General features: G+C 67.1%; 1 protein-coding gene across 5 annotated transcripts in view; it reads left to right on the top strand.

Annotated features, from left to right (window-relative positions):
- Positions 1-22,652, top strand: part of PRDM16 (PR/SET domain 16) — a 246,776-nt gene that overhangs the window by 108,901 nt on the left and 115,223 nt on the right. For 4 of the 5 annotated variants that reach the window (XM_062190314.1, XM_062190315.1, XM_062190316.1 and 1 more), the window contains exon 3: positions 14,665-14,733. The exons of the other annotated variant lie outside the window; for it this stretch is intronic. In XM_062190314.1, coding sequence (XP_062046298.1) covers positions 14,665-14,733 — 69 coding nt within the window. The remainder of the gene's footprint in view (positions 1-14,664; positions 14,734-22,652) is intronic. 5 annotated transcript variants of the gene reach the window in all.

The raw sequence follows: 22,652 nt of genomic DNA on the forward strand, positions 1-22,652 counted from the left end.
GCGTGAAAGCAGTGGAGATCAGATAAGGGGTGAGGCTCTGTGACTCCGAGAATTCTGACTTTATTTTGGCACGGAATGGGAAAAACCCACACACGAGAGTCCTGCTGGACGGGGCTGGGATCTGGCTCCGCGGCCCCAAGCGGGAAGCGTGGTCCGCCCCAGAAGCCTCGGGTCACAGGACAGCTCCTGGAGACGGAGCCACCGGGGCAGCCAGATGTGTGGGCCGTGCACAGACAGGGCAAGGGCGCCCGGCCCCGCACAGGGTCCCCCCTTGTAGCAAAGCATCCGTGGGGCGAGGGGATCCCCTGGAGCCCGTGGGCACTGCAGCTTCCAGGACTGGACTTCACCTAGGGGAGGTGGAGGGTCTGGGGCTGGGCTGGCCATGCCCAGCAGGTGGGCAGCTGTCTGGGGACCGTGGGTGAAACTCCACGCCCACAGTTAGAGCTGGGGGCCGGCAGCCCTGAACGGCAACCAGCTTCCTGCCCAGAGCCGAAGCCGCCCAGGAGGTGCTAAGAGTCGCGCACATTCCGGGACCCTTGTGCCTTTCACAAACCAGAGAATTCGGGGGGCTCCCGGGGGGCCACAGAAGGGCTCGGGGCAGGCTGGAGCGTCGTGGCCCCCAGCGGGGCCTTGTCCCTGGGATCCCGGCGTTGCCTTCGCTCTGGCTGGGCTGTGAGGAAGAGCCCTGTGCCCACAGCCTGCCCGGGAGCCTGCAGGCTGCTCCTCCCCCGAACGTCTGGCCCGGAGGCAGCCGTGGGGCTGTAGCCGGGAGGCTCAGACGGAGCTGCTGGGCTGGGCGACCCCGCGCCCCGAGGCGTCTTTCCTCATCGTGTTCCTTTTGGCATCCGATTAAAAAAAAAAAAAACCCAGCTTGCAATCAATACCCGAAGCTGGATTTCGAGATTTTCCGCAGAATTGGGCTCGGCGCGTTGAGTAGCACGCTGCACTCGGCCTCCGCGTTTGTCAGAAAAACAAATATTTCCCCTTCCTGGCGGGGAGCGTGCCCGCGAGAGGAAGCCTCTGAGTTCGCCTGGAGCCCCCGGCGTGCCGGAGCGAGGACCCCGGGGCTGATCGGCGACCACTTCTGAGTGGCCAGCGCCCGTTCCCTTCGAGAGCAGGACGGAGCGAGGCCGGGAAGTCCTAATTACATGAGGACGGCGACGCTCGCTAATTGGATTGTTGGATGTCGGTCCGCAGAGCTCTTTGAGGGTGGGCGGGGTGCTAGGAGGAGGCAATTCAGACGCTTAATAACAGGCTAATAACTGTCAGTGACGAGCGCTCCGCCGTTCGCCGCTGGACGCCTGCTCCAAACCGGGGTCGTGGCAGGAGCCAGCTGCTGCCCTCAGCCCCGGCACCGCTGGCCGCGCCGCTGAGTCCCCACCTCGCCGCTGGCCTCCGAGGCTCGGTGCACACGCTCTCTTGCCCTGGGGCCTGCTGGGAGTTTGTCCTCCAAAGCAAAACGCGGCCCTGTTTTTCCATTATTTATGAAGGCGCCTTCGGCTGCGCGATTAGGGACAGGAGCCGGAGCCCTGCTTCCTTGTCCTGAGGCCACGGGCTTGGCTGTCGGGCCCAGTGACCCAGGGCAAGCCCCCTGACCCCGCGGGCCTCGCTCAACTCAGCTGGAAAATTGGGTGAAAGGATCGTGGCACAGCGGGCGCGGGGCCGCCGAGCAGAGGAGCTCGAGGCGGCAGAACCACGGCGGCCCGGAGCGCGGGGACGAGGCCGCGCCGGGGCCGCCAGTCACTCCCAAGGCCAATGCCGGAAGGAAGCCAGACCCCAGGGGGTAAAATCCAGACTGAGGGGCTGGACCGGGCTCATAGCTCCCGCTCCGCCATCTGCCTGGCCCCATGCTTTAGCTCATCTGAGGTCCTTGGGAGAAATACACGGTGACTGAGCCGCCCCCTCCACGCTGCCGGCTCCAGCACCCGGCTTGCACCGAGCTCCCTTCGCAGGGGGCTCTGCTGCCCCCAAGCTTTCCCCCCTCCTGTGTTCTCCCCTGGGGCGAGCAAGGTCTTCCGGTCCACACAGACTCGCAGGGGCGAGGCTGCCCAGTTCCAGTGTCCTCCTCGGGCCCCCACAGCCCCAGATGACAGCCTGGGGAGGACCTGTCCAGGCCCCAGGCTGCCCTGGGCAAGGAAGCCGGACAGGCGCAAAGCAGAACAGTCACAGACACGTGTGTGCAGCTGTCAGTCTCCTTGAGGGTGGGGCTGGGGGGCCAGGGAGCAAAGGCACTCGGCTTCATCGTGCAGGGCGAGCCTGCGCCCCGGCCCCGCCGCGCGGACTCCGTTTGCTAAGCCGGGGGTCCTCTGTGGCGTCCCCTTGTGCGCCAGGGCGACCACTGGGGCTGTCAGGGCTCCGTGCCACCCAGCGAGGGTCTGTGCTGCTCCACGCCTCTTCTGTGTGCCATGGGTGTTAGTGGGAGGGGACCCGCTGGGGAGGTGCCGCGGGGGCCAGGGGCGGGACAGGCCACAGCTCTGGGGGGTGGGCTGGGTAGCACCGTTGGCTTCCTGTGGCTGCAGGGGACCCTGGGCCTGTCCTGGGGCGCGGCGGGGGGAGTCCCAGGCAGGCACCTGGTCCAGCCTGAAGGGCATCGCTGTCCCCTGCTCTGTCCCCATGCAGAGGCCACCCAGCTCCGCCGTGCCTTCCTGGGCCTTACTGAGCCTGCAGGGGGCCTGTCCACCCCCACGCCTCACCTCACGGCCAGCCCTGCGAGCCGAGGTCTCCTCCCTCGCTCTCCCTCCCACCCCCAGGGCCGTCGCTGCTCAGACCCCGCGTGGGCCGCAGCCCACAGCCCTCGGCTCTCTTGGTCCATCTTTGGGAAGAGCGAGTGAATTAGCACGTTTGCTAGGCCCAAGGTGGGGCTCAGCCGTCCGGCAGCGTCTACTGCTTCCTGCAGTCCTGGGCCAGGTGGCCGGCCCCCTTCCCAGGAGCCACTTCCCTGGGGACAAGGACACGCTGCCGGGGCCATCGCTGTGGATGAGCATCCCCGGAAGGGTCAGTGGCTACGCAGGCACCTGCGCCGGCTCCCCGGCCTCCCCCGAGGGCACCGTGGCTCGCTGGGCCCCGCTCTTCAGCACTAATAGGGGTCACTCGTCTCATCCATCCCACAGACAGATGGTGACCTTGTCACGTTAACTGACAGCACCATGGGCTCCAGTGCCCCCTCCCACCTTCCCCACAGAGCTCCGGGCCGGCCGCGGAGCCGCCCTCCAGCTCCTGCTGTGGGTCGGGGTCCCAGGCAGACATCGCGCGCCCCGACTTTGAGGCCGCTTGTGCAAAGGTCCCGCCTGCCCCTGGCAGCCGGAGGCGAAGGGGCTCTTCCTTCCTTATGCAACAGGAGGACGGAGCAGGTGCACGCCTCCCTCGGGGGCAGGTGGACAGCGATCGAGGCCAGCGCGGGGGGCAGGGAAGCCCGGCTGGGCCCTGAGGTGCAGGTGGGAGGCGAGGGGCTCCCTCTCTCTTGGACCAGGGCCCCTGCCCTTGCCGCGGTTAAAGTCAGGGAAATGGGACACAGCCCGTGCTTTGGGTCCTTGCCCTGGGTGCTTCTGCCGCCGCCGCCCCGCCCCGCTGTGCGGGATCCCCTGGGGACGCCTCAGGGCACCCAGCAAGCTCTCCAGCTGGGGGTCTTGACCGGGACGGACCCGTGGCTATCAGTATCTCGTGGCCGAAGCCGGGGTGCCCGGGAGAACCTTCTGGATTCTCAGTGCTCTGCCCCCAGCCCCCGCCTCCCCCAGGATGAGCCCCCTCGGACCTGAGCCCAGTGCTCAGTCGGTGCCGGCCACCCAGACACCTCGGGGACAGGGACCTGTCTCCAGCTCACAGGCGGCCGCGCACCCCCGAGAATCCCGCAGCTCGGCAGGAAGCCCAGGCAAGGCGTCGAGGTTTCCTGTGGACGGTTTGTGTCTCTCCTTGTCGGCAAACAAACACAAGGAGCACGGAAGGCCGAGCCGAGCCGTTCACGCCGGCTTGGCCTCGTGGGCGGCTGCAGCTGGGAATGCAGCTCTCGGCGGAGGCCCGGGCTGGGCCAGGCTCGGCAGCTGCCGCCAGGATCAGGGCTCCCCGGCAGCCCCACCCGCCGCCCTGCTGCCACCCACGTCTGCCCGTCAGAGACTGCTCGGCGGCGTGGGCCGCTCCTGCCACTCTGGGGTTGTGAGTGCCGTGGGCACCGTGTCCAGAGTGGGCAAAGGACGGCGCCAACTCAGCCTCTGTGGCTCTTGGAGGCCCTCATTCCCGCGGATGGCCAGGGAGGCCTGGCCCCACTCCGCAGCTCCCAGCTGGCCTGGCCACCCGAGCCGCGATCCCATCTCTGCCCGCCCGTGGGAGACGCCGTGTCTGCCCCGGCCAGGGTGACGGCTCCTCGTCCAGCCACCTGCGGTCCTGTCCCATCCTCTTTGACAGGGAGCTGTGCTCAGCTCCCCGGCCACCCCCAAGCAGGCCAGGGGCTGTCACCTGCGGGACGTGCGGCTGCTGTGACGGCGGCCGTGCGCCTCCGGGAGGTCCGGGTCTCTGAGTCCCCAGAAGGGGCGGTGACATCCTCAGGGACGGCACAACCGAGTTTTGTTGCAAAAGCAACGGGCAGGCGGGCCGGGCCCTGCTGCCGGGTCTTGCTCGTGGTCTCTCCGCTGTCGGCGCTCTCGTCGGCGCTGGACTTGCACCCACACCAGGCTGGGGTGTGCTCGGCCCCAGCGTCGAGGTCCCGAGGGCGTCGCTGGGACCCAGGGCGGTGGGAGGCAGCCTTGGGCCCGGCTTCTCTACCCTGATCCTGCAGCCTCTGCCAGCTGTGCCCGGGCACGAGAGGGAGGGGGGCCGGGAGTCCCCCGCAGCCTCGAGGTGGGGCAGCCACGGCCAAGCGTGTCCCACAGAACTCGCGCACCTGCTCGCCGCTGGACTCGGCACGGCTGAGCGGTGTGGGAGGGGGACCCTCCGGGCGTGCCTGGGAGCCAGGCCCTGCTGGTTCAGCCCTGCCCCCCACCCCCACCCCGGCTCAGCCGGGGGCTCCACAGGGATCAGGCGGGATTCCTCGGCACAGCTGTGTGTGCAGCTGGGTCCCGTCCGAGGAATGCACGGTGCGGCTCTCGGCCCCCCACAGTCCCCACGCACAGGGGTCTCGTGTTTCCTCCTGGGAGGCAAAGCCAGACCCCTCCTCATGTCTCCCTCCTGCCCTCCCCGACGGCTGCAGGGGAACCAGACCGGCTCACTGGGGGTCTCGGGCCGGGGTCAGAACCCAGCTCTGCCGCTTCCTGGCTGTGTGGCGTTGGACAAGTCGCGCAGCCTCTCTGAGCCCCAGGGGGCAAAGGTCATGCTGATTGGCTCGTCAAGGCACCGAGGGCGCAGCTGGCAGCTGGCTGCGCTGTGACTGTCCCTCCGCTGCCATGGGGGTGGACATGGTCACTCCCCCGGCATCCTGGGCGTGAAAGCTGCCGGCGCCGAAAGCCAGAGTCTGGGGAGCCTGGCCGAGCCGATGCCCGTGTGGGACGGCGCCGGCAGCCGCGGCGGGGGGGCTGCTGCGTTCCTGTGCCACGCTCCCCGGCCTCCTGCCGCAGGAAAGGAAAACCGAGCCTGGCAGGCACTGTGGGCGGTGCCTGTGGACCCCCAGCCGCCCCCAGCCCAGTCAGAGGGGCCCCGTCCTGGGGGCTGGGGCTGGGGGCAGCTCACTCTCACCCCCGCCACGCGCAAGAGGCCGACGGCCCCTCCTGCCTCACGGTGACGCAGGGTCAGCACCAGTGCCCAGACTGGGGAGGGTCCTGAGCCGGCAGCGGCCTCCTGGTGGACCAGAGACGGGCGCGCTCGTCTCCAATAAACAGAGGAAACCTGCAGCCACCAATCTACCGCCGCGTCTGTGACGCGCTCACCAGGCACACGTCCTGCACACATGTCCAGTGTGACACACGTGCACCACACACGGCATCCTCCACACGTGTCCAGTGTGACCACATGTGCACCATACACGACATCCTGCACACGTGACCAGTGTGACCACACATGCCCCACACACGGTGTCCTGCACACATGTCCAGGGTGACCACACATGCACCACACACGGCGTCCTGCACACGTGTCCAGGGTGACCATATGTGCACCATACACGGCATCCAGCACACGTGTCCAGTGTGACCACATGTGCACCATACACGGTGTCCTGCACACGTGACCAGTGTGACCACATGTGCACCACACATGACGTCCTGCACACGTGTCCAGTGTGACACACGTGCACCGCACACAGCGTCCTGCACACGTGTCCAGTGTGACACACGTGCACCACACACAGCGTCCTGCACACATGTCCAGTGTGACACACGTGCACCACACACAGCGTCCTGCACATGCGTCCAGCGTGTGATCACGTGTGCACCACACATGATGTCCTGCACACGTGACCAGTGTGACCACACATGCACCACACACGGTGTCCTGCACACGTGTCCAGGGTGACCACATGTGCACCACACATGGTATCCTGCATGTGTGTCCAGGGTGACCACATGTGCACCACACACGGTGTCCTGCACACGTGTCCAGTGTGACCACATGTGCACCACACATGGTGTCCTGCACACGTGTCCAGTGTGATCACGTGTGCACCACACATAACGCCCTGCACACGCGACCAGTGTGACCACACGTGCACCACACACGGCATCCTGCACACGTGTCCAGTGTGACCACATGTGCACCACACACGGTGTCCTGCACACGCGTCCAGTGTGAACACACATGCACCACACACGGCGTCCTGCACACGTGTCCAGGGTGACCACATGTGCACCACACACGGTGTCCTGCACACGTGTCCAGGGTGACCACATGTGCACCACACACGGTGTCCTGCACACGTGTCCAGGGTGACCACATGTGCACCACACACGGTGTCCTGCACACGTGTCCAGGGTGACCACATGTGCACCACACACGGTGTCCTGCACACGTGTCCAGTGTGACCACATGTGCACCACACACAGCATCCTGCATGTGTGTCCAGGGTGACCACATGTGCACCACACACGGTGTCCTGCACACGTGTCCAGGGTGACCACAGTCAGTGATAATCGTGATGGTAAGAGGGTGAGTGACAGTCCTGGAGTCGGGGGCGGGGCATAGGTGGCAGCCACGGTCTTCGTGTGCCTCTCGTCCTGGGTGGCAGGCGTTAGCCACGCCCCTGGCACCCAGTGTCCCTCGGGACTGGTTTATGGGAGAGCCTTGCGGGATCCGTCAGGGCCCTGTCCAGGGGCCCCTCGGAGTGAGCATGCGCCTGCCGGCCGGGCACAGCCCGGGGCCCCGGCTCTTCTGTGCTCTGCCGGGGGCTGTGGTCAGCCGGGCCTGGCTCCTGCTGTGAGTGGCCGAGTCCAGCCCCCCTCACCGGGCCAGAGGCGGGGCCAGTGTCCGGAGAGACCCTGGCGGCTGGGGCCTGAGTGCTGTGCTGGGTTTGCACTTGGGGGCCCCACCTCCCTGGAGGTCTTTTTCTGGGGGACCTCGAGGCCTCCTGTCCCCCGGGGTGACCAGAGAGGGCCAGAGAGTTCCCTTCTTGCAAGGAGGGGTCGCGAGCAGCCGGGCGTCGTGGCTGAGGTCGCCTGAATCCCTGACCTCCAGCACCAAGTTCCCCGCGCAGAGCGGGCTGGGGGTCCCTGGACAAGGCCTGCCGAGCCCCTCCCCAGCCCCCGCACGGCCTCCAGACTCCCCCCAGCTCTGCCCCGAACGCTGGGGGGAGGCTCAGGGACCAGGCTCGGGGCAGAAGCTCTGCTGGGGTCTCCCTGGCCCAAGTCCTAGCACTGCCACTGGGGGCTTCCCTTCCTGCTGCCACACCCCACGGAGCCCCCACATCCCTCCCAGTGCCCTCCTCAGGGGACATCTGTCTTCCGAGAGCAGGAGCAGGGAGCCGGCTGACAAGAGCAGGCCCGAAGCTGGACACCTGGGCGGGGGCGGGGCCTGCAGAGCCCCTTCCCCGGCCCAGTCCCTGCCTCGCTGCCCCCCCCCCATCAGCAGGTGCACTCAGCGTCAGAGGTGTCCCCCCCAGCTCAGCTCCACCCAGGGACCCAGTGGGAGCCCCAGAAGAGCCCCCCAGAACACACACCGCGGGGGGGACGTGTGCCAGGAAGCCTGCCCGGCTCTAATCCCTGGGCTGGGGTCCCAGCTGGGAGCAGAGCCCCCTGCCCCATCGAGAAAGGGTGGACCCGCATCTGAGGTCCTGGGCTGCCCACCTCATCTGGGGAGGGGGCGCCGCGTGTCTTCCTGGGAGGGCGTTCAAGGCGCCCCTGGGGTCGGCAACCTCTCCTGCCCTGTGGGGGTGGCTGGGGCGGTGGGGGTCCAGCGGGAATACCCCCCGGTGGCTGCAGCCCCAGGGCAGCCAGCCCACACCCTCCCTGTCCCCGTGAGGCAGAGGCACGGGCAACGTGAGGCCGGGGCCGGGGGCTCCCCGGGCCTGCGTGTCTGCCACAGCCCTGGAAGCAGAGCCCGAGGCCCTGGAAACCGCCGGGCAGCTCCGAGGCGTGGTCTGACCGCCGAGTCCAGGCCAAGGTGGTGAGGGGGTGTGCGCAGCGGGCAGGGGCGGGGGCGGCCTGCGGCTGGGAGGGGGCGGGGGCACCTGGCTGCGGCATTGTCTGTGTTTCCGGCGATGTGGCGTTGCCATGGGAACCCTGCTCCGGAGGATGCCCTGACCTGGGGTCAGAGGCCAGGACCGGTCCACACTGGCCCCGCTTCCGTCTCCCCCGGGGTAGGGGCTGCTGCTCGCACCTCGGTCTTTCCAGGGGCCACAGCCTCAGCTCAGACCCTGGGGTGGGGGCGTCCCCAGGGCGTGCGGGGACGCTGCCTGCAGGGAGGCTGCCCCGTGCTTTCCGTGCCAAGTGCCCCGCGTGGCCCCGGCACGCCCTGGCCTCAGCTCTCTGCCTTCGTTGTGGCCCTTTGTCCCGTGGCAGCCGCCAGCTCGGCTGTTGGGAGCCGGGCCCAGGCCCCACTGTGGTGCACCAAGGCGCTCGGAGGGGGAACGGCCATGTCCACCTGCTCCTGGAGCGGACGCGGGGCCAGGACTAGGAGGGGGACTGCGTGCGCGTGAGCCCCGCCCCCGGCAGACCCCTCCCACTGGCCCACACCAGTCAGCCCCCCCAGCCTGGATTCACAGATGTGGCCGCAGGGTCCCCCAGGCCTCCGCCACCCTCTGGGTGCTCTGTCCACCTCTGGCCACACGGAGGCTGCTCTGCTGCCGTGTCCTCCTCCCAGCCTCCCCTCCGGCTCGGTGTCTGTGTGGGGGAGGAGCCAATCCACTCTGGAGCAGAATGGGTCAGGGGCTTCCTGAATGGCCCGAGGCCCTTTCGTGGGGCAGTGTAGACGGAAGGAAGGGCAGTGTAGACGACAGAAGATGCTCGGTGACCGCCCAGGGGCCGGGAGACGGTGGACGGGGAAGGTGCGGGCGCCAGGGCAGCTGCCAGGGCACACGGTGTACTCGGGCCGTGGAGAGCGGGCGGCTGTGCCCAGATTCTGTGCCCGCAGGCACAGCCGGCCGGGGAGGCCAGGCCAGGCCAGTGGCTGCTGTGCGCTCAGAGGAATCGCCCAGCACATGGTTCGGCGGGAACCTGCCCCCCCCACCGTGGGCCTGGAGGCCAGGACACGGCAGAAGGCCCTGCCCTGGAGGCCTGGAGCTCGGTCCCGTCGTGGGGGTCTCTCGGCCCAGCAGGTGTGGAGGGCGGGCTCTCGCCATCCCCGGCACGGGGCCCCCGTGCGTCGCCTGCCACTGGGAGCTGGGAGCTGGGGGCTCGGAGCAGGAGCTGGCCTGCCCACGTGTCCCCGGGCAGTGGACGGTCCTTGTTCGCTGGACAAATCTCTCTAGAAGGAACTGAGAAGGATCTGTTTAGTCATAAAAGCTAAAAACAGCGTCCAAGGCACTTACAAAAATCGTTTCTGCTTGAACATGGCCAAGCCGATTTTGTTAATGCAAAAAATAAATAAATTTTGCCCCACGCCCAGCTTGGAGCGCCAGTGTTTGTGTCAACACGGCTGGAGCCCGGGCTTTGCTCTGGGAGCCAGAGCCGGGCTGGCCGGTGACTCCACGCCTGCCAGGGTTCCCGCCGGGGCTGCCAGTGAGGACGCCACCCAGCTCTGAGCAGCGAGGCCAGCCCTGGGGAGGCCCCTTCCCCCGGGGTGTCCTGGCCAGAGCTGCGGGGCGAAGCTTCCTCCTCCTGTGCTCCCCTGACCACGCCCGGCCCTCCAGAGCCCACGACCCAGGGGGCAGCCTGAGCCCCTCCCCCCAGCTGTTGCCCCTTGCTGAGGCTCCCGGTCCCCGGCTTCCGTGTCCTGTCCACAGAGCGGCCGCGCTCACAGCTCAGGCCTCCTCCAGGGCTCCCGTGAGAAGTGAAGGGGAACTGGACCCCAGGTGCCCAGGACAGCCCCACCCCCACCCCCACACCGAGCACCCCCAGGAGGAGGCCGGCAGCTGGCTTCATGGCTGTCACCGCCACGATTGCCGTCGTCCGTCGTGCAGTTTGTGCCGGGAAGCTGAGGGTTGTTCTGGAAAGATTCCGTCTCCGGGGCGGTGCTGTGGCCAGCACCTGTGACCCAGGCGCCCAGCTGGGCACCAGTCCCGGCTGCTCCGCTTCCCATCCAGCTCCCTGCTAATGCACTTGGGAAGGCAGCCGAAGATGCTCCAGTCCTGGGACCCCTGCACCCATGTTCGGATGGAGACCCGGATGGAGTCCCTGGCTCTTGGCTTCGCCCGGCCCAGCCCTGGCCATTGGGGAGTGAACCAGCAGATGGAAGATTCTCTTCTTTCTCTGTCACTCTGCTTTTCTTTTCTTTTTTTATTTTTTTAAGTTATTTTTTTTTTTTTGACAGGCAGAGTGGACAGTGAGAGGGAGACAGAGAGAAAGGTCTTCCTTTTGCCGTTAGTTCACCCTCCAATGGCCACCGTGGTAGGCGTGCTGCAGCCGGCGCACCGCGCTGATCCGATGGCAGGAGCCAGGTGCTTCTCCTGGTCTCCCATGGGGTGCAGGGCCCAAGCACTTGGGTCATCCTCCACTGCACTCCCTGGCCACAGCAGAGAGCTGGCCTGGAAGAGGGGCAACCGGGACAGGATTGGTGCCCTGACCGGGACTAGAACCCAGTGTGCCGGCGCCGCAAGGTGGAGGATTAGCCTAGTGAGCCGCGGCGCCGGCCTGTCACTCTGCTTTTCAAATAGATAAATCAGCTGCTTCTTTATTTAAAAAAAAAAAAAAATCCCTCTTCCCAGAAAAGGAGGAAATGTGGTGGGGAGGAGCACCCCTCCCAGAATGAGTTGGAAGCGGCGGCTCGGGGGCCTGGGGAGTCCCAGCCATCCGCCCTGGAGCCCCAATCCGAGTGCGCTGGTCTGATGATTGACAGGCTGTGTGGCAGCCAGCGCCGCTGAGCCCGGACCGTCTCCTGCTGCGGCTGCGGGTCTGGACGAACCCTGGGCGCCACGGTCTCCAGGGGCAGCAGAGTGAGGCTTGGAGCCAGGACAGGATGCTGGGTGGGTGGGGGTCCGCATCACAGCCTGAGTGCCCCGACCCCTCTCCCCACCACAACCTTCCTCCCTCCCACAAGATGAGGCCTTGGAATGAGCTCTTGGCGAGTTCCAGATCCAGCCAGACCACCCCAGAACCGGGCAAGCAGGAGACGGACCCTAGGGAGAAGCCCCGGGCTCCAGCGCCCAGGGCAAGAGCCCGGGGCCCCGGGGGGCCGGGACCCTCCTGCCACACCAGCCGCGTCCTCCTGTGCTTCCGTGGCAGCCCCGGGCTGGGCGGAGGCCCGGCTACCTCCTGTTTTCAGACGCGTTCACAGCAGCCTGCTGGGATCCATTTGCGACGCCGCACGGCAAGTCCCCTCCTGGGGGGGCGGCCGGGACCCCCGGGCTGTGTGCGTGTTGTCGGCTCCTTGCTGGCTTTCTGGAGAACAGAGGGTATTTATTTTAAGAGTCAAAAAAGCTGTTTTGGCCAACCCCACTTAGCTGAGTCCTGGCACTCACACCGCGAGAGGAGCTAAATGCCGGAGGTCAAACCTCGCCTTTTTGGCAAAGACGCCGAATCAAAACACACCTAATACTTCTGCCGGGGCGCGGCGGTGAGGCCCAGAGCCCGGCGGCGGCTGCCAGCCCTCCCGAGCCAGCCGTGCGTGTGCCGCGGCTCAGCTGGCAACATAAAGAGGGTTTTCAGCGAAGCGGCAGGGCCGGCGGGGGAAGCCAAGGATCAGAGACTCCGGGCGGGCGTCCGGCGGCCCCACCGCACGAGGTCAGCGGCGGGTGAGGAGGAGGCCGCGCTGCCGACGCCCGGACCTGCCAAGGTGGGCGTCTCCGAGGGGGCGGGCGGGCGGTGGAGAAAGGACGCCTCTTTTCATCAAAGGCCCCCGGCTCCTGCTTCCTCCTGGGGGAGCAGCGGGCAGCTGGGCCTGGCGCCCACACCCCTGGCGGCATCTGTGACGGAACAGCCTCTGCCCGAGCGGCTGTGCCTCGGGGGGGTCCCGCCCTGCTCAGCCCCGGCCGCCAACCCCGAGTGTCCCTAAGGAGACCCAAGGAGCCCGAGCCAAGGCCGCTGCCCACGTGCGCTGTCCACCTGCGCTGGCCGGGCCTTCCTGCTCTGAGCATTGGACGGTGAGGGCGGTGGGGTCTGGACATCCCTTTCGCTGCCCCGACCCTGCATCCGAGATGAGCTCCGAGAGCCGCTGGGGCCACGGCCGGGGCCTGCACAGCACAGGGGACTCGCCCAGGGAGGGAGTGAACTGGCCGCAGCAGCCGGCCAAGCCCCAGGGAGGCCCCAGCCCGTTCACCCACTCCAAGCCCACGACTCAGGGCTGCGGCCCTGGGCGCCCAGACCCCCAGGACCCTGGTACACAGCCAGGCCTGGGGAGCGGCCAGCTCAGTTAAGGGGCGGCGGAGAGACGGGACAGGGCCGACTGGCTGCCCACGGATGCTCCTGCTGCCTTCTGAGCACGGGGAGAGGAGCCGCTACTGCTCTGTGGTCAGATGGCCACCCCTGGGCTTTGTCCCAGGCCTCCTGAAGAGGTGGGGACAGCTGGGGCGGGTGACCGGGCCTCAGAACCAGGAGGAACCCGCCAGCAGCGGCCCTGGGCGCTGTGGCATCCGCACACCTCAGCCAGTGTCCTTCCTCTTCCCGTGGCGGGCGCTGCCGTGGCTGTCAGCACACAGTGCCCTGGGGTGTGTTGGAGCCCAGGGCCGCATGGTGCAGGTGATGCGTCCGCCCGGGCTCAGCCCCCACAAAGCAGCCATGTCTGTGCAGGTGTGTCCGCAGAGCCCCCAGCAGGGGTGGGCGACTGAGAGGCGTCCGGCCGGCCGTTGTGGCTCAGGCCTCCTTGCCGGTGCACACGGCTGTGAGGAGATGCATGGCCCGAGTGCCCCTGCGGCGCCCGCCTCCCCCAGCAGCTCCTGTCTGAGCCTCGGTCACCATGACAGAGCAGGTGCGAGGCAGCCGGCGTAAAGGAGGGGCCGACTTCCTGGGGGCTGCTCCCCTGCAGGTGCACCTCAGGGAAACACAGCCCCGTCTTTCTCCTCCTGACCGATCCACCCCCTGGGAAAGCCGGCAGGGCTGCCTCGGCCGGCTCAGGGGTGCCAGGGTCTCCGTCCCTGCTGGAGGCCAGTGCCCGGGCCACATGCTCCGTCCCTCCTGGATTCCACAGGAAACCGCAGACGGACTAGAGGGGAGATCCAGCCCCAGGTCCAGGGCAGGGCTGGCGTCTCCTGACCTGGGCATCTCCACGTCCCTCTCGCACTCTCTTTCTGTTCCGTCTCTCTCTTCCCTCGAGGCTGCCCTCCAAACCCCAATTCCAGAATCTATTAAAAGACACAAAATCCGCAGAATCAGACGTGGACACACGGCTCGTCGTCACAGCCGGCCCCGTTGGAAGCCTGGCTGGGCGGGCGGGGGCGGGCGCCCCGGGCTTGACGCGTCCCCCGAGTTCTCTCTCGCGTGTTGGCTCCCGCTCCCGGGGGGTCGGGGTGACAAGGCAGGCACCCAAGGCCACGCTTTGCACTGCCCGTCGGAAGGGGAAGCCCCACGTCCACCGCTGATTTGCGAGTTTGCTCAGCGTGGGGGGGGGCTCGGGCAGCCATTGGAATGGCTCCCCCAGGAGCGGAGCCTGGTGTCTTCTGGAGCCGACTCCGGGGAACTTGCTGCTGAACCCAGGCAGGGCCAAGGAGAGCTCCAAACCCAGCAGTCCCAGCTGCTGTCCCCGAGTGGAAGGACGGGCCTGAGCTCCCGAGCCCTGGCGGGGGGGGGGGTCTTCTTAGACCCCCGCCCCCCGCACTTGGGCGACACTGGGCACCCCAGCTTCCTGCCTTCACACCAGTGTCTCCCCCAAAGCCAGAAGCCTCCGCTCCAGGACGTGGGATGTGGCTCAACAGAGATGAGGGCACTGCAGGGATGGGCGGAGCCTCCGTGGGGAGGGGCGGCACTGGGGTCCCCTGCCCGCTCTCCCCCACCCCCGGGGCTGGCTCTCCTGGGACCCCGAGTCTCCCAGGCTAGACCAGAGCCCCTCACTCACCCCTCCAGGGATGCTCACGTCTGGCGGGTGAGGGAGGACACGTGGCAGAGGGAGGGGCTGAGTCCTCTGGGAACCGGGGCCGTGGGCGCGTGGAGGCCCGGCTGTGGCCGTGGCCGCGGCCGCCCGCCCGCGCTGTCCGGCACTAACGCCCCCTCTCTTGCTTTGCAGCAAATGCTGGTGGAGGCGGAGGCGGAGGTGGGGGCGGAGACGTCGCCCCAGGAGAGCTGCATCAGGAAGGTAGGGGAGCTCCTCCGGCGCCTTCTCGGGGCTTCGGGTGCTGGGGTGAGGTCAGCGCCCGGGCGCCGCGGACTTGGTCTGGTTGAGCAAGCGGGGAGCGTGCCCCACGGAGCAGGCCCGGTGTCTGAGCACAGGAGAACCACACGCGTGGGGACGGCAGGCCCCGGGAGGGCCACGTGCTCGGAACCACCTCTGCTGGAGGCAGGGCTGTGCACGGGGGATGGGGCCTGGCCTGGGCAGGGCTGTGCACGGGGGATGGGGCCTTCAGGCTGATATGGGGGAAGTTGTTGCTGTGCGAGACGTCGTCGGCCCCCATCGTGACCCCTGGCAGGGGCCATGGCCACCCAGTGAACTCGTTCCTCCTGGTCACTCCTGTCTACGTCTGGCCCCCTGGGACTCCTGCCTGGGGATGGGGTCCGTGCCCACTGGCCCCAGGCAGCCCAGGCCCCCTTCCTGCCCCGGCACCGGTTCCCAGGGAATTCTTTCGTGCTTTTCTGCCGCCTTGAATGAGTTCGTGTTTTCCTAAAGGGTGCAGGGTGACGAGACGGGGGAGGCTTCTCTGCGCCCCACGCCACTTCCAAGCGCAAAACTCACAGGCGTGGGAAATCTTTCCTTCCCACGATGGAGATGGGCCTGGCCGTGGGCACTCGCCGTGGAGGTGGCTTGGTGGGAGGTTTGGGGGGGGTGCCTGCTGGGATGGGCAGGGTGTCCAGCCCAGACACAAAGGTCAGGCAGAGGGTCAGAAGGTCAAGTCCACGTTTGAAGGGCCATGAGGAGGCAAATGCTGGATAAAACAGGGCAGCGACAGAGCGGCCACCGCTCACGCCTCTGACTGGCACTTCTTGTCACCTGGGGGGTGCTCACAGGTGGACGTGCGGTGCTGGGGGCCCCTGCAGCTGCCCCTGTGTGGCCGTGGGCAGTGCCGGATCAGGCGGAGGGGTCTGTGTTCTGCCTGCAACAGAACCAGAGCAGAGCCGGGAGACTGGGCCCCACGGCAGCCAGGGCGTCAGGTGCCAGGGAGGGGACAGGCAGCCGGATGCCGCCCGCCTCCTCCCTCCCTCCCACTGCCCGACTGGCCCCAGCGAAGGGAGGCACAGAGCTGCCCAGGGCCCCTCAGAGTCCACGTGTTCGGGGGTCTTTCCAGCCTCCCCTCGAACCTGGACGTGACCTGCCCTGGGGGGCTCCAGGGTTTGTCCAAGGTCGGCTCAGCTGTTAACTCGCCAGCATCCCACATCCGGGTACCTGGGTCCAACCCGACGCCGCTTCCTTGGGAGGCAGCAGCGGTGGCTCAGGTACCTGGGTCCTGCCCGCATGTGAGACCTGAATTGTGCTCCTGGCTCCTGGCTTCCAGCCCCACCCAGCCCTGCTGTTGCAGGCATTTGGGGAGTGAACCAGCAGGTGGGCGATCTCCCTCTGATCTGTCTCCGTGGCCCTCAAAACAGAACAAAAAGAAGCCCCAAACCTAAACCTGGTGGGGGGTGTTGGAGAGAAGGGGACCGGAGTCCCCAGGCTGCAGCTGACCGTGGGCAAGCGCGGAGGGGCCGGGCCTCCGGGTGTCCCCCGCCTTGGAATTACAGCTCCGGCTGGGGACAGCTGTGGACAAAGCGGATCACAGCGCCTCTGCTAGGTCGTTCAGGCAGACTCCCTGCACGGGAACGAGCACTTTTGTGGTTTTGTCCCCAAAGGCAGGCACGCGGCGGGAAGCATCGCGGCGGCCGGGGTGGTGCTGGGGTCCCTGAGCCCTCCTCGGTCCGTTTCCTACAGCATTCTCTTCCCTGCCCTACTCTCGGTAGGGAAAGGTGCGCCGACCTAACACACTGACCATTGGCTCGGGCTGTGGGTTCCCGGGGACACCAGCAGCGGCGGTCACTTGGGGGCAGTCGCCCCTACATTCTAAGCATTCAGGAGACGGCTGCTGGAGGGGCCCGCCCTGGAGGATTCAAACCAGGTGCACTGGGGCCTGCGCAGCACCGAAGCTGCCTCTGCAAAGGCTGTGCTGCACCTGGCCAGGACTTGACCCCGGACTTGACCCCGCCTAGAAGGGGCGGAACCACTGCCCGGCCCAGAGTACCCTCCTCGTCCCACACCCCTCCCTCCCATGCCCCATGTCCCCTCCCCAGTCCCCAACCCAGCCGGAGCCGGCTCTGCAGGTGGCTCGTGCTGTGCCTACAACCTCCTCCTTTCTCGGTGCGCCCAGGGCGCATCTCCGCAAGGGGCTTGGGCGGCGGCGGGGTGGGTGGAGGGGCTGGGACCGCCCCGCGCGACTCTATTTAGTCTCCGTTTACTTAGAGGGGAAGCTGGGTGCCTGGGAGCCGGCCTCTGCGGGAGATAATCGAGCGCGTGTCCATCCATCACCGGGCGCGCGGCTCCCTGGAGAGCGCGCCAGAGCCCGTAATAAAAAGGCCGGGGGAAGAGGCTTTGGGGACGCATAAAGAGCCGTGTTAAGGGCACACGGAAAATGGATGGGAGACGTTATCAAGGCTCAATGGCCGTCTTATCAAAATCCAATAGGATAGACATTTGGCAAAAGGCTTAAATTTATTCTTTGCCTTTCTGGAGGGCTTGGATTTATCCGTTAACAAGAGTGCAGTCCACCGGGGAGATGGTATCAGCCCGAGGAATTTTGATTCAATCTCTTTGGTGATGGGAGCAGGGGAAACACTGCCCGGCCGCTCCTTTGTCACCTGAGCCTGTTCCCCTCTCGGAGGGAAGCAGGTGCTGACGCCGGGCACCTGCCGTGGGGGCGCCGACAAAAGGAAGTGACCATTTTCTCTCCTGGTTTTTATTTTCTCTCCTCTTCCCCCTCCCTCCCTCCCTCCCTCCCTCCCTGTCCCCAAGATAAATAAATCGGGAAATTGCATCTGTGGGACGGAGACTCGGGGAGACGCAGCCACGCCAGCCAGCCCCGGGCGAGGGGTCGCGAGGGCAGAGGCTTAGCGCCGAGCCAAAAATAAATAGAGCTAATCAAGTCGCAGGGCCGGCAGAGGGAAGGGGCCCATAAATCTCTCCCCGTTATTACCACGTGCGAAATGCTACAGGTCAGAGCCCGGCTTCCCATTGTCCAGACATGGGCGTGGATTGATAATGGTGATCATCTGTGGAGTGATTACGTGGGTGTTAGGACTGTGGCCTGTCCTGCTGGTCTGGCCAGAGCCAAATGCCTCTGGTGACAGCGCCCCGGGGCCTCCCGCAGTGAGCTGAGGACCCGGGGGGGGGGCAGCCCTGCAGCCAGGGAGAGCCACGTCACACACCCCGAGAGTCCCGAGAGTCCCACAGCGGTGGCCGTGACGAGCCCCGGGCCGCCTGCACGGCCCGGCTGTGTCGGCTCAGCACCCGGGGCCCAGGGCACGTGTTGGTTGGGGTTCATCACAGGTGTTTTCCGTGGAGGGAGCAGGTGAGGATGTGGCTGGAGACCCACAGACCCCAGGGCTTGGGGACGTGGTGCCGAAACGTGAGCCCCGGCCTCGGCCGGGCCTCACCGGGACGAGGAGGTCCTGCAGCCGTGGCTGGGTTTCTGCCGGGTCCCCGGAGTGGCAGGAACCCCCGTCCTGGGCCGTCGGCTCTGCTCCGGCCGGCCAGCACAGCCCTGCAGCCCAACCGCGGCTCACCTACGCGTGCACTATTTTTTTTTATAAAGTCCCTACCCCTCAGAACCCTGCAATCAAAATTATTAATTTGCATGTGGGATCAGTTATGTCTTTATGAAATCAAAGTGTGTTTAGCTGCCCTGGAGTCGGCCCGCGTTGATTTTGATAATCTCGGGCTGAATAGCCGGGCTCCGTGCAGTAAAGCTGCAGACAAAAGGCTGTGCTGGGCTGAAAGCCCTCCGAGGAGACGCGTCTCCCGCGCCATTGTTCGGGGTCGCTGATAGGAGAACGGGGAGTCCATTAATTCAGTGAATGAACATATAGCAAAGTCAGTCCCTCGGAGAACAAGAATGTGGAGGTCAGCTTCGGTTGCCATGGAAACTAAGTACTCCTAAGAAGTTCGCATCCTTGATTTTGCTGAATCAAAGCTTGCGAAGTGCGGAGGTGTGAGGTGGCCCAGACGGCAGAAAGTTGGTCCAGGGCCGCCCCACCCCCGCCCGCTCCGTGTTCCGGCTCCTGGGCCCTCCACCCATCCCCGCCCCCTGCCCGGGGATGGAGGCCCGAGGACCTACTTCTCACAGCCGGGACGCTTATCTGGGGAGCTCGGCTTCTGTGCCCGGGACGGCAACCGGCGAGGGAGGGGCCTCCAGCTCGGCAGCCCCGGCCCCAGGTGGACTCTGACCGCTCACCACCTGCAGTCACCCGGGGGGCGGGGCAGTGCCACCTCGGCCCCTATCCCTCGCTGATAAGGGTGAGTGATGGCCCGTTAGGGGCCGCTCCAGGCCGGGTGACAACTTTATAAATGTGACCCTCTTGGCCTCCCTACCTTGGAAATTGAGCTGCCTCCCCTTGGCCGCCCCTGCCCCAAGCTCAGGGTCCGGTAGAGCAGCTCAGGCCGGGGAGCGGCAGCTGATGAACTTCCTGCCCGGGGATCGATCCCCTGCCCGCTGCGTGGCCCCCGGCTGGCCAGGGCGGGGACACTCAGGGTTCGTGTCCTTTCCTGGGAGTGACAACAGGTGAGCACACGCCTCCTTTCCACCCTGAGAAACTTCTGGAAGCCCCTCCCTGGAGAAGGCAGGCGGAGGCGAGAGCAGGAGAGTCCGCGGAAGCTTACCTCTCGGCGGAGGGCAGAGGTTCGGGGCAGCTCCGGGGCCGCCAGGGTCTCACACGGGGGCTGGCGAGCCAGGCCCTGCCCAGCCCAGCCTAGCCTAGCCCTGACGGTGTGGCCATGAACTCCACAGTTCCGCCGTCTGGTTACAGTCTCTCGCCTGGCGTGGCTGGGGCACGGGGGCCTCTGAAGCTGCTGCCCAGGGCTGTGGCTGCTGCTTGCCTCGAGGGACCCAGGGGACCAAACAGGCCCTCGGGGTGGTGGCTGGCACCGGGGGGTGGGGGGGCGGGGGAGTATACAGCCCTCCAGAGTCCGTGGCAGACCTACAGTTCACAGACCCCAGCCCTGGGCTGCCCACCCTTGGCTGGCCAAGAATCTGGCCTCCCCGGCGGCCTGGGGCAGGGGCCCCACATCTTGCTGGAGACGCCGCTGCCGGTGCCTGGTATTGAAGCGCGATCTCTTGGCCACGTCACCGGCACCGCCGTCGTGGGCGCCGGACATCAGTGGCCGGAGCCTCGCCCTGGGTTCACGCGGGTGCGGCGACTCTGTTAACCCGGACTGTTGATCAGCCTCACACAACCACGCCTGCCATGCCGGTGCCCCGGCCCAGCCTCAGCTTTCAAAGTGGCAGAGGCAAAACTCACGCCTCCCAGAACACCTGCTGTTGTGGCTGCCCTGTGTTACCATGTGGGCGTGCGGGTCAGGCACGTGGGAGTGGGCAGCGCCGACCCTTAGGGGACCCCTCCCATGTCCTGGTCACTTGCTTTCCACAGCATCGCACCGTGGTCACCACCCCAAGCCCCCTCTCCTACAGGCGCCTCTAAGGGAGACCCCAAAGGGAGTGGAGCTCACCTCCCCCTGGGGGCAGGTAGAGCATCCCGGGCCTTGAGGGACCGGTTCTCAGGTCCTGTTGTCTCCTGTGAGAACCTCAGTGCCAGGGCTGCCCAGGGCCGGGCCTGCTCGAGCCAGGCACAGTAACAAGGGAGCAGTGGCTGCTCTGGGGCCGCTCGGGATTGGTGAAAGTCCTCTGACGGAGGCTGGAACTGGGTGTCCCCACCGCCTGCTGCCGGAGCGTTCCCGCCCGGGCTTGGGGAGGGGAGTGGCCAGTGGCGTGAGGCAGCCCAGCCCGGGACAAGGGTGCAGGTCCACCAGCATCCCAGGATGCACTTTGCCAACTGCCGTGAGGGGTGCGGCTGTCAGCAGCTGTCTGTCCACTGTGGCAGGCTTCCTGGAGGGGGCGGCATCTGAGGTGTAAGCTGCTCGCCGCCAGGTCACAAGCCGCGGTCCCGGTGATGGCTCAGGTGCATTGGTGGATGGAGGACGAGGGCAGGGCAAGGGACCCTGGGCACAGAGCAGACGTGGGCGACTGCAGCTCACGGCCCCTCCTCTGCCGACCACGTGGGGCCTCCAGCTGGGCTCGCCCTGCTCCCGCCAGCATCGGGGGGCCTCTGGGCGGACCCCACCCTTGGAGGACGACCTTGTCTTCCTTGGAAGGTGGACCCTGCAGGAAGAGCCGGGCGCTCCCTGGGGCAGCAGGGGGTCAGCAGCTACGGCTGCAGGGAAGCCCCGCCCACTGCTGGCAGTGACTGACGTTTGACGAGGGCACCCAGGATGGGGCAGGGTAAACCAAGCCAGCCCCGTGCCTACGACAGCGGCACTGAGATGAAGCCCAGCGTGCACGAGAGGGCTTTGCTGTGGAGAGGAGGGAGGCCACACAGGCTTGGATCTGCGCCACCAGACGGGCGGGCGAGGGCGAGGACGAGGCGGTCGGGGCTGCCCGGGGTGGGGGGGGGAGCCGGGCGGATTCTGTGGGCAGAGACGCTGCAGTGGTGGGAGTGGACCAGAGCCCCAGGCCGAGCTCCCAGGACCTGAGGGAGCAACAGTGACAGCGGTGCCCACCCACTGCGACCAGTGCGTCCGCCCGTGGTGCCCACCGTGACCAGTGCGTCTGCCCGTGGTGCCCACCGTGACCAGTGTGTCCGCCCGTGGTGCCCACCCACTGCGACCAGTGCATCCGCCCGTGGTGCCCACCCACTGCGACCAGTGCGTCCGCCCGTGGTGCCCACCGTGACCAGTGCGTCTGCCCGTGGTGCCCACTCACTGTGACCAGTGCGTCTGCCCGTGGTGCCCACCCACTGTGACCGGTGCATCTGCCCGTGGTGCCCACCATGACCAGTGCGTCCGCCCGTGGTGCCCACCCACTGTAACCAGTGCGTCCGCCCATGGTGCCCACCGTGACCAGTGCGTCCGCCCGTGGTGCCCACCCACTGTGACCAGTGCGTCCGCCCGTGGTGCCCACCCACTGCGACCAGTGCGTCCGCCCGTGGTGCCCACCCACTGCGACCAGTGCGTCCGCCCGTGGTGCCCACCCACTGCGACCAGTGCGGCCACCCGTGGTGCCCACCCACTGCGACCAGTGCGGCCCGCCCGTGGTGCCCACCCACTGCGACCAGTGCGGCCGCCCGTGGTGCCCACCCACTGCACCCGTGGTGCCCACCCACTGTGACCAGTGCGTCCGCCCGTGGTGCCCACCCACTGCGACCAGTGCGTCCGCCCGTGGTGCCCACCCACTGCGACCAGTGCGGCCGCCCGTGGTGCCCACCCACTGCACCCGTGGTGCCCACCCACTGCGACCAGTGCGTCCGCCCGTGGTGCCCACCGTGACCAGTGCGTCCGCCCGTGGTGCCCACCATGACCAGTGCGTCTGCCCGTGGTGCCCACTCACTGCGACCAGTGTGTCCACCCGTGGTGCCCACCCACCGTGACCAGTGTGTCCGCCCGTGGTGCCCACCCACTGTGACCGGTGCGTCCGCCCGTGGTGCCCACCCACTGTGACCGGTGCGTCCGCCCGTGGTGCCCACCATGACCAGTGTGTCCACCCGTGGTGCCCACCCACTGCGACCAGTGCGTCCGCCCATGGTGCCCACCCACTGTGACCGGTGCGTCCGCCCGTGGTGCCCACCCACTGTGACCGGTGCGTCCGCCCGTGGTGCCCACCCACTGCGACCAGTGCGTCCGCCCGTGGTGCCCACCCACTGCGACCAGTGCGGCCGCCCGTGGTGCCCACCCACTGCACCCGTGGTGCCCACCCACTGCGACCAGTGCGTCCGCCCGTGGTGCCCACCGTGACCAGTGCGTCCGCCCGTGGTGCCCACCGTGACCAGTGCGTCTGCCCGTGGTGCCCACTCACTGCGACCAGTGTGTCCACCCGTGGTGCCCACCCA

This window comes from Lepus europaeus, chromosome 5 (assembly GCF_033115175.1).
Source record: "Lepus europaeus isolate LE1 chromosome 5, mLepTim1.pri, whole genome shotgun sequence".
Classification (NCBI taxonomy): Eukaryota; Metazoa; Chordata; class Mammalia; order Lagomorpha; family Leporidae; genus Lepus; species Lepus europaeus.